The sequence below is a fragment of the Nerophis ophidion genome, linkage group LG01 (genome assembly GCF_033978795.1).
Source record: "Nerophis ophidion isolate RoL-2023_Sa linkage group LG01, RoL_Noph_v1.0, whole genome shotgun sequence".
NCBI classification, from domain to species: Eukaryota; Metazoa; Chordata; class Actinopteri; order Syngnathiformes; family Syngnathidae; genus Nerophis; species Nerophis ophidion.
In genome coordinates, this window is record NC_084611.1 from 50,912,520 (window position 1) to 50,924,278 (window position 11,759).

Here is an 11,759-nt window from a genome sequence, read left to right on the forward strand (position 1 = left end):
GTGTGAAGCGGGCGGGGCATGAAGACCAGGGAGTGACAACTCGACCGTCGCCGTCTACCTTCTAACAACTTTCCGCCACACACCAGGATACATATGCGCCTTTTTTACCCGGGTAAGGTTCGTCTTTGCCCGCTTGTCGTCCCTCTTGGCCCTCGTTTGACCGCCGAAGGTTCGAAACGTGGTTTTGTTACTTGCGCCGGTGTCAGCAAGTCGGGCAAAAGTTTGTCTTCGGGACGAATATATATATATATATGTATATCCATCCATCCATTTACTACCGCTTATTCCCTTTCGGGGTCGCGGGGGGCGCTGGCGCCTATCTCAGCTACAATCGGGCGGAAGGCAGGGTACACCCTGGACAAGTCGCCATCTCATAACCTGCTGCCACGTTGTTTGATTCACTTTGTACTAGCCACTTTATTAGGTACACCCACGTATATGAGAACTGTGCAACCAAAATAATGTTCCCCACTTTGGGAGAGGTCTTGTTAACTCAAGTTAGTACTTAACGTAGTTTTCGGACTATAAGGCACACTTAAAACCCTTTCTTTTTTTTTTTTAACTAGACCATGCACCTTATAACCCGGTGCGCCTAATGTACTGAACAATTCTGGCTGTGCTTACCGACGTCGAAGCAATTTTATTTTGGCACATGGCGTAATAATAAGTGTGATCAGTAGATGGCAGTCACACAAGAGATACGCGTAGACTACAATATGATGGCAGTCACACATAAGAGATACGTGTAGACTACAATATGATAGCAGTCACACATAAGAGATACGTGTAGACTACAATATGATAGCAGTCACACATAAGAGATACGCGTAGACTACCATATGATGGCAGTCACACATAAGAGATACGTGTAGACTACAATATGATAGCAGTCACACATAAGAGATACGTGTAGACTACAATATGATAGCAGTCACACATAAGAGATACGCATAGACTACAATATGACGGCAGTCACACATAAGAGATACGTGTAGACTACAATATGATAGCAGTCACACATAAGAGATACGTGTCGACTACAATATGATGACAGTCACACATAAGAGATACATGTAGACTACAATATGATGGCAGTCACACATAAGAGATACGCGTAGACTACAGTATGACGGCAGTCACACATAAGAGATATGCGTAAGACTACAATATGATGGCAGTCATACATGAGAGAGACGTGAAGACTGCAATATGACGGCAACAAAAAACACCAAAACTTTGAATGTTCCATTGAGAATATAGAACATTATACACGGCACTCCAAAATCTGTCAAAAATATTTTAGTACGACTTTGCTAAGCCAGAAAGCAGCTTGATGGATTGTCGGAGCACCCCGACTACCAAAGTCAGACGTACTGTGCTTCAACCTACGGTATTATTATGGTGTGTATATAAGGACCCAAATATAACACCTATAAGGAGACATTATATGCAATATTATGCAAAAAACAGAAACATTATTAAAAAAAAAGTATTAATAATTATGACAATATCATTAACAGTTTTTTAAAGGCCTACTGAAATGATATTTTCTTATTTAAACTGGGATAGCAGGTCCATTCTATGTGTCATACTGTACTTGATCATTTTGCAATATTGCCATATTCTTACTGAAAGGATTTAGTAGAGAACATCCACGATAAAGTTCGCAACTTTCGGTGTTAAGAGAAAAGCCCTGCTTCTACCGGAAGTCGCAGACGATGACGTCACAAGTGTGGGGGCTCCTCACATATCCACATTGATTTTAATGGAAGCCTCCAACAAAAAGTGCTATTCGGACCGAGAAAACGACAATTTCCCCATTAATTTGAGCGAGGATGAAAGATTCGTATTTGAGGATATTCATAGCGACGAACTAGAAAAAAAAAAAAAAAACGCAATTGCATTGGGATGTTTTTAGACACATTTATTAGGATAATTCTGGGAAATCCCTTATCTTTCTATTGTGTTGCTAGTGTTTTAGTGAGTTTAACAGTACCTGATAGTCGGAGGGATGTGTCCACGGGTGTCTTGACGCCAATGTCTCAGCGAAGTCGACGGCAGCTATGGACGGCACAAGCTCAGCTTTTCTCCGGTAAGAAGCGACTTTTTAACCACAATTTTCTCACCGAAACCTGCGGGTTGACATGTAGTCAGGATCCATGTTCGCTTGACCGCGCTCTGATCCATAGTAAAGTTTCACCTCCAGGAATTTTAAACAAGGAATCACCGTGTGTTTGTGTGGCTAAAGGCCAAAGTTTCCCACCTACATCTTTCTACATTGACTTCTCCAATATTAATTGAACAAATTGCAAAAGATTCAGCAACACAGATCTCCAAAATACTGTGTAATTATGCCGTTAAAGCAGACGACTTTTAGCTGTGTGTGTGCGCAGCGCTCATACTTCCTAAAAACCCATGACGTCTCGCGTACACGTCATCATTACACGCCGTTTTCAAGACGAAACTCCCGGGAAATTTAAAATTGCAACTTAGTAAACTAAACCGGCCGTATTGGCATGTGTTGCAATGTTAATATTTCATCATTGATGTATAAACAAACTATCAGACTGCGTGGTGGGTAGTAGTGGCTTTCAGTAGGCCTTTAATGTATTGGTAAAAAAAAATCGGACCCCAAATCTTTTTTCGAAAGTCATGAATGAATTTACAATCGGAATAACAAGAAAAGTTAAATAATGTGAACCAATTTTTTGGAATACCCCTACTCATTAAATTGTAGCTCATCCATTCTAGCCCCTGACTCTTCTGTAAAACATAGCACGGGGCTCCAGCTGTCCCCCCTCGCATAAGATACTCTTACACTTCTGTCGCTATCATCTCAGGACATTCCAGAGGAGCCCTTCCTCTGTTGGCAGGTCGACTTCCTCACCCAGGGGTCTCGCCCTGCCTTGGATGGCCGCCCGCCAAGTCCTCCACTTGCCTCCAGTGACTACGACGCCACATCGGTCCTTTCCTACCGAGAACCATGGAGTCAGCTCCCTCTTCAGAGGCGGAGCCTCCGACTGTGACCTCGGCGGTGACGTCTCCGGAACCCATTTCTTCCAGCTGGGCGGACCGTGACACCGCCGCCGCTCCCAAGAAAAGAACCTTTGCCTCCGTCGCCCAGCGTGTGATCATACAGGAGAGGCTTAGAAAAGCCGAAGAGGAAGAAGATTCTGAAGAAGAAGGTAATATGGAGGCTAAGTTACTAAGTACCCAAAGTACTTAGTAACTCAAAGGGGAACTGCACTTTTTGGAGGGAATTTTGCCTTTCATGCACAATATGTAAGACAAGAACACATATTTTTCTTTTTTATGCATTCTGTGAGTGTCTTTGCTTGTGGAGGGCTCTCCTGAGTCCCATAGATCTGTCTTTGAGCCCGGTGTACAGGGTTTGAGCAAGTTTTTATTGTCATACACCCAAGTATGGATTGCTTTCCAGCAATATATTTTGGACTTTCCAGTCCGGCGTGTTTTTGCTCTTCCTCGTTCTGTCTCTGTGCTTGTGTCTTTGTCTGGCTCCCACTCCAATCACGTGACTCGGTCCGGCTGCTGCTAACAAAGGCAGCAGGGGATTAGAGAACCAGTCCCAGCTGGGCAATCCACTCACCTGCCGCTGGCTTCGAGGCCGGCCCGCAGACCACGCCTCCCTCCACACGTTCTAATTTATAAAATACAGCAAGTAGGAATTGGCTAATAAAAGTATACTATTTCGCCCATAAAGTCCTATAAAAAAAACATCCAAAAAACGCGATCAATACCCCATTTATTTTTACTCCATTTGTTATTATGAGTGCTAACGCAGACAAACATATATATTTTTTTTTTACAGAGGGCTAACTATCTTATAAATTCGAGTTAAAGTACCACTGATAGTCACACACACACTAGGTGTGGTGAAATTACCCTTCGCGTTTGACCCATCCCCTTGTTCCACCCCCTGGTAGATGAGGGGAGCAGTGAGCAGCAGCAGTGGCCGTGCTCGGGAATCATTTTGATGCTCCATCGCATCTGAGTTGGTGAAAGTTACTTCTCGATCAGGGGTGTCCAAACTTTTTGACTTGGGCGGCCGCATCGGGCTAAAAAAAATCCGGCCGGGGCCCGAAAGCCGCTATAAAGTAACTATATGTGTATGTGTGTACGTGTTATATTAATATAATTTGATTTTAAGAGTATGTGAAAGTTTGACTACTACCTTGTTTACTTCCGTGACGATTTCCTTAAAGTTTTGTAAATTAGTCAGAAATATCAAGGAGCTAAAATGCGGCAAACATGGATAAGCCTGGAGAGTGTTTTTCCCATCATGCACTCTCACGGATTTAAATGGGTGAAATTAAAACAAATATTTCAGTGAGCATGTTGTGTTATGTGTGACCATGTGCGTTGACTTTATGTTAGTTGAATATTCCTAATAAAAAAAAAATGTTGCACCATGACTAGGGAAGGTTGTGCGGATTGTGTCATATAAGTAAATGCTGTGTTATGATTATTATGTAAATTTAGGGCCATTGGTTTGATTTACCCTGTCTATAAAAAGTCACCAAATCTTTAGCAATCATAGGTCGGGATTTTTTAAATTAATCCTTAATTGAACTAATGAAATCTTGCAGGCCACATTTCAAGACGCTGGTGTGCCATAGTTTGGACACCCCTGTTCCAACCTACCTGTATAGGAGAACGGTGTGGACATGAACCGACAGGCTGGTCAACTTTGACGTGAGATGGCGAGAAAGACACAAAAAGACACTTGTTTGCGGCATCTTTTTTTTTTACCCTTTCTCATAAGGAAACCCCGTTTCCATATGAGTTGGGAATACAATGATTTGCAAATCCTTTTCAACACATACACTGTAGTCAGTTAAATATGCTACAAAGACAACGTATTTGATGTTCAAACTGATAAAGATTTTTTTTGTGCAAATAATCATTAACTTTAGAATTTGATGCCAGCAACACGTGACAAAGAAGTTGTGAACGGTGGCAATAAATACTGATAAAGTTGAGGAATGCTCATCAAACACTTATTTGGAACATCCCACTGGTGTGCAGGCTAGTTGGGAACAGGTGGGTGCCATGATTGGGTATAAAAACAGTTTCCCCAAAAATGCTCAGTCTTTCACAAGAAAGGATGGGGCGAGCTACACCCCTTTGTCCACAACTGTGTGAGCAAATAGTCAAACAGTTTAAGAACAACGTTTTTCAAAGTGCAATTGCAAGAAATTTAGGGATTTCAACATCTATGATCCATAATATCATCAAAAGGTTCAGAGAATCTGGAGAGATCACTCCACGTAAGCGGCATGGCCGAAAACCAACATTCAATGACCGTGGCCTTCGATCCCTCAGACGTATCAAAAACCGACATCAATATCTAAAGGATATCACCACATGGGCTCAGGAACACTTCGGAAAATCACTGTCACTAGATACAGTTAGTCACAACATCTGTAAGTGCAAGTTAAAGCTGTAGTATGCAAAGCAAAAGCTATTCATCAACAACATCCAGAAACGCCGCCGGCTTCTCTGGGCCCGAGATCATCTGAGGTGGACTGATGCAAAGTGGAAAAGTGTTCTGTGGTCAGACGAGTCCACATTTCAAATTGTTTTTGGAAATATTGGACATCGTGTCATCCGGACCAAAGGGGAAGCGAGACATCCAGACTGTTATCGACGCAAAGTTGAAAAGCCAGCATCTGTGATGGTATGGGGGTGCATTAGTGCCCAAAGCATGGGTAACTTACACATCTGTGAAGGAACCATTAATGCTGAAAGGGACATACAGGTTTTGGAACAACATATGCTGCCATCTAAGCGCCATCTTTTTCATGGACGCCCCTGCTTATTTCAGCAAGACAATGCCTAGCCACATTCGGCACGTGATACAACAGCGTGGCTTCGTAAAAAAAAGAGTGCGGGTACTTTCATGGCTCGGCTGCAATCCAGACCTGTCTCCCAATTGAAAATGTGTGGCGCATTATGAAGCGTAAAATATGACAGCGGAGTTGAACTGTTGAACGACTGAAGCGCTACATAAAACAAGAACTGGAAAGAATTCCACTTTCAAAGCTTCAACAACTAGTTTCCTCAGTTCCCAAACATTTATTGAGTGTTGTTAAAAGAAAAGGTGATGTAACACAGTGGTGAACATGCCCTTTCCCAACTACTTTGGCATGTGTTGCAGCCATTAATTCAAAATGAATTATTATTTGAAAAAAAATTAAAGTTTATGAGTTTGAACATCAAATATCTTGTCTTTGTAGTGCATTTAATTGAATATGGGTTGATAAAGATTTGCAAATCATTGTATTCTAACACAGTTTCCCAACTCATATGGAAACGGGGTTTGTAAATGGGCAGATACAAATATCCCATTAGTCTTTATCTCAGTGAAAGCAAACATTGTAGAATAAGTAATTGTTTTATCATGCTTTCCCCCCTGGAGAGACACCACCTTAACTAACAAATTTTCCGGGGGAAACACTGTAATTCAGGGGTGTCCAAAGTGCGGCCCAGGGGCCATTTGCGGCCCGCAGCTAATCATTTACCGGCCCGCCATACATTCTGCAAAAATTGCAAAATTGATAGTATTGCAACGATTAAAAAAAAGGTGGAATGAGGTGAGATATAATGAGAAAAAGTGCCAATGTTGACACAAAGCTGCCATGCAGTCAGTTTTTTTTATTCTTTTGTCTTTTTCTTTTTTTTCCTTTGCTCCAAAAAAAAAGGACAAAAAAAATCTATGTTATAATGAATTATTACTTAAAAATTATCATTTTAAAATGTTTTATGTGGAAAAAATATTGCATATGTTGTGTGGTTGCCATATAAAAACATCAAAGTTTTGACAAAAGAGCATAAAAAAAAACTAAATAATAGTTCAAACTTAAAATTGACAGATATATCGGAAGTTGTCCTTGAAATTTAAGTGTTAAAAGTAAAAAAACAACAAATAAAAATTCGTCACTTTATGAGTGGGGAACCTTTCGGATCTCAAATATATTTAGTAGGATTTTATTTAACTTTTCACTGTGATTACTCAAAGCTATTTAATAATTAAAATCAATGGTGTCCTGCATTATTGATCTTCGAGGGCTTTAATTGCTAAAAAATAAGGAACTCTCCTGAAGGAATTAATAAAGCACTATCTTTCTATCTAAATACTGCATATTTCAGTTTTACTATCAACCACAAGTTAATATATATATAGAGAGATTTGCTGTAAGCTTTAAATAAAAATAATAATTTGACTTATTTTTAACATTTTAGTGACTAAGACCCTCTACGCTCCCCAGGAGCCCTAAGGATTAAAAATAAATCCATATATTTTGTATGGTTTGAAAATGAAAAATATCGAAATGGCCCCCGCATGCTTAACTTTTTCCATGTGCGAAGAAGTTTGGACACCCCTGCTGTAAATCATTGTTTTTTTTTGAACAATTAAATTTTTTCATCTTGTTTTTATTTTTTATTATATAAGCGGAATAGAGCGACTTCCGTTATCTTTGTTTTTAGTCGACTTTTGCTAACAATGTTAGAATGCATATGTTGTTGTCTTACATAAGTATTCGGAATGATAGGCAAAATAACAAACAAGTGCAACTCCCTTCTAAGCTGCTGTACTGTACTGTCCTCTCCTCCAGATGAAGAACCCGAGGAAGACTTATCTAAGGAGCAGATGGAGGAGAAGGCCAAAGCGGGCGACGCCAGAGCTCAGACCCGAGTGAGTTGCAGACCAGTTCTTTGGCGTTGCATGGTGGTCTATTTTTATCTCCTTTGCAACGTGACGCTCCCAGCGTGCTCCACGAGAAGCTGCCATGCATTCATACGGCATGTTTTAAACAGGCTTTCGTCAGAAGTGACAAATGTGTGGGGACCAATGGGGGTAAGTCCTGACCCACTGGTGCGGAGCGGCCCCACGGCTCTCCTGTCCGTGGCACATAACAACAAATAACCTATAGTACATGGTAATAGTTTAGAATTTCAGTACTGGTCAACCGCGTCTTTGCTAAATGCATTTAACGGTACGAGGAGATGGTTATAAACTGTCGGTTAATATTAGCAGTCACCCGATATATCCTGCTGGGGCCTCCATTTCCCCCAAAGAGACGTGTAGTGGGAGAAGACAGGAGGGCCAAACTGCATGTGAGCGGGCACATCTACTACATAGGCTTTATGGATCCTCGTCCCAAGCACGAGGGCCACCTGGGGATTTGTCAAGTTTGAAGATTTTTTTTAGTCTCATTTTAAATGTGTAAGCCAGTGTTTTTCAACCACTGTGCCACGGAACAGAGATAAAGTCTAATTTCACCTATTTGGGGTAAAAATATTTTTTGCCAACCAGTAATTTTAGTCTGCAAATGATGTGTTGTTGTTGAGTGTTTGTGCTGTCTACAGCTTGGCAGAGTAACCGTGTAAGACTCTTCCATATCAGTAGGTGGCAGCCGGTAGCTAATTACTTCGTAGATGTTGGAAACAGCGGGAGGCAGCGTGGAGGTAAAAAGGGGTCTAATGCTAAACCAAAAATAAACCAAAGGTGAGTGCCCCTATGAAAAGGCATTGAAGCTTAGAGGGGAACATTATCAGAATTTCAGAAGGGTTAAAACCAATAAAAATCAGTTCCCAGTGGCTTATTTTATTTTTCAAAATTTTACCCATCACGCAATATCCCGAAAAAAAGCTTCAAAGTGCCTGATTTTCACCATCGCTATATCCACCCGTCCATTATCCTGTGACGTCACTGCGTGATGCCAATACAAACAAACATTGCGGATAGAACAGAAATGTATAGCGACATTAGCTCGGATTCAGACTCAGATTTCAGCGGTTTAAGCGATTCAACAGATTACGCATGTATTGAAACAGATGGTTGGAGTGTGGAGGCAGATAGCGAAAACGAAATTGAAGAAGAAACTGAAGCTATTGAGCCATATCGTGACAGACAGTGGCAACGAGGACGAATTCGGCGATCGCCTTCTATCCAACGATTGCATCTTTTGACCACTGGTGCAACTTAAATCCGTTGATGTGTAAGTGTTTGTTTGGCATTAAATGTGGGTGGAGGGAAAGGCTGGATGCAAATATAGCTACAAATGAGGCATGATGATGCAATATATACATACAGCTAGCCTAAATAGCATGTTAGCATCGATTAGCTTGCAGTCATGCCGTGCGCAAATATGTCTGATTAGCACATAAGTCAATAACATCAACAAAACTCACCTTTGTGATTTCGTTGACTTTATCGTTGGAAATGCATCTGCTTTGAGTGTCGCAGGATATCCACACATATCTGTCGTAGCATCGCTATCGTCGGAAGCGATGCTACGACAGAACAGAACAAACGACGGACTTTCGCATCTTTCGACCACTGGTGCAACTTGAATCCATCGATTGGTATGTGTTTGTTTGGCATTAAATGTGGGTGGAGGGAAAGGCTGGATGCAAATATAACTACAAATGAGGCATAATGGTGCAATATGTACATACAGCTAGCCTAAATAGAATGTTAGCATCGATTAACATGCCGTGACCATTGATATGTCTGGTTAGCACACTCCACGTAAGTCAACTTGAATCCGTCCCTGTTCGTGTTGTTACACCCTCCGACAACACACCGACGAGGCATGATGTCTCCAAGGTACGGAAAACAGTCGAAAAAAACGGAAAATAACAGAGCTGATTTGACTTGGTGTGTGTAATGTGTTTGAGAAAATGGCGGATTGATTCCTGTTGTGACGTCACGGGTGAAAGGTCAGTGCTCCGACAGCGAACAATTGAAAGGTGTTTCAATCGCCAAATTCACCCTTTTATAGTTCGGAAATCAGTTAAAAAAACATTTTGTCTTTTTTTCTGCAACATTAAGGTATATATTGACGATTACATAGGTCTGGTGATAATGTTCCCCTTTAGGGAAGGCTATGCAGAATGAAACTATAACTGAACTGGCCACAAAATAAACAAAAACAGAATGCTGGACGACAGCAAAGACTTACTGTGGCGCAAAGACAGCGTCCACAATGTACATCCCAACATGACATGACAATAAACAATGTTCCCGCAAAGAAGGATAAAAGCAACTGAAATATTCTTGATTGCTAAAACAAAGTGGATGCGGGAAATATCGCTCAAAGGAAGACATGAAACTGCTACAGGAAATAAAAAAAAAAGAGAAAAAGCCACCAAAATACTATTGCTTGAGGGCTAGACAAGAACAAAACAGTACACAGAGGAAAATAGCAAAACATTTCAAATGGGTGTGGTGTGACAGGTGGTGACAGTACACCTACTTTGATCATTAGGTGGGGTGTGTATGCTACTCTAAGTGATAGGTGCAAAACGATGTGTAGAATTAACCATGGAAATGTTACCAGAGTTTGTCGTATGTGCGTGTTGAATAAATCTTTCGTCAGACCAAAGAGGCAAGGTAAGCGGTCTGGAGAGATGCAATGAGGTCCGTATCCAAGCAGGGTTTGAGGATCGAGGAAGGGAGTCCGGAATCTAGTGAGAAGTCGAGGCACACAGCTCGATCACGGGAGAGACTGGGGAAGCGCTGCGGGAAACACATAGGACGTAAGACACGGGAACAGGGAAGGCACAGAGAGAGATTAATCTATTTGATGCTTACTACGGGAGTGAACTACGTTCCGCGACTGGAATTTCGGGTCCACTGGTCTTTTTGCTGTCTGTTTTCATTAGACCTAGGTGCGTCCCTAGTCAGACCAAAGGAGCAAGGCAAGCGGTCGGGGGGGTGGCTGGAGAGATGCAATGAGGTCCGTGTCCAAGCAGGGTTTGAGGATCGAGGGAAGGAGTCCGGAATCCAGTGGGAAGTCGAGGCACACAGTTCCAACACGAGAAAGACAGGGGAAGCACTGCGGGAAACACAAAGGCCGTAAGACACGGGAACAGGAAAGGCAGAGAGAGAGATCAAGTACACGATGCTTACTACGGGAGCGGACTAGGTTCCGGCACTGGATCTTCGGGTCCGCTGGTCTTTATGCTGTCTGTCTTCATTAGTCCTAGGTGCATCCCTCGTCAGACCAAAGGGGCAAGGCAAGCGGTCGGGGGGGGCGGCTGAAGAGATGCAATGAGGTCCGTGTCCAAGCAGGGTTCGAGGATCGAGGGAGGGAGTCCGGAATCTAGTGGGATGTTGAGGCACATAGCTCGATCACACGAGAGACGGGTGAAGCGCTGCGGGAAACACAGAGGATGTAAGACACGGGAACAGGGAAGGTACAGAGAGAGATCAAGTACTCGATGCTTACTATGGGAGTGAACTACGTTCCGGCACTGGCTCTTTGGGTCCGCTGGTTTTCATGCTGTCTGTCTTCATTAGTTCAAGGTGTGTCTCTCGTCAGACCAAAGGGGCAAGGCAAGCGGTCGTTGTGGAGGGTTCCGTGTCCATGCAGGGTTTGAGGATTAAGGGAGGTTAGCTAATTTTACTTGTTTTGAAAAGTCTTGACTAGCAAAATGTTCTTGTTCTATTGGCAGATAATTTTGCTTAGTTCACATAAAATATCCCTCATTTTTGTATTTTTTTTTCTTGTTTTTGAACACTGACTTTTTGCAGTGTACTCTTCTGTTGAACGTCATTTATATTTAATCGTGGCGTGCGACCGCTGCTCTTTTGTATCTATTTCTGTAACTTGGCCAGGTCACTCTTTTAATCTCATTGAATTTTCACCTGCTTAAATAAAGGATATTGATTGATTGATTGATTGATTGAGATGTAAGATCATCCTATTAGAGTCTTGTATTGGGCTCAC

The 11,759-nt window shown here is 42.1% G+C and overlaps 1 protein-coding gene across 2 annotated transcripts in view; it reads left to right on the forward strand.

The window, feature by feature from the left end:
* wfs1a (Wolfram syndrome 1a (wolframin)) overlaps positions 1-11,759 on the forward strand; it is a 38,794-nt gene continuing 27,035 nt past the window's right edge. Inside the window, exons 1-3 of one of the 2 annotated variants that reach the window (XM_061906411.1) lie at positions 1-112; positions 2,841-3,185; positions 7,638-7,717. In XM_061906411.1, the coding sequence (XP_061762395.1) occupies positions 2,984-3,185; positions 7,638-7,717 (282 nt within the window). In that variant the 5' untranslated portion in view covers positions 1-112; positions 2,841-2,983. The remainder of the gene's footprint in view (positions 113-2,840; positions 3,186-7,637; positions 7,718-11,759) is intronic. The other variant, XM_061906420.1, reaches the window with a different exon arrangement.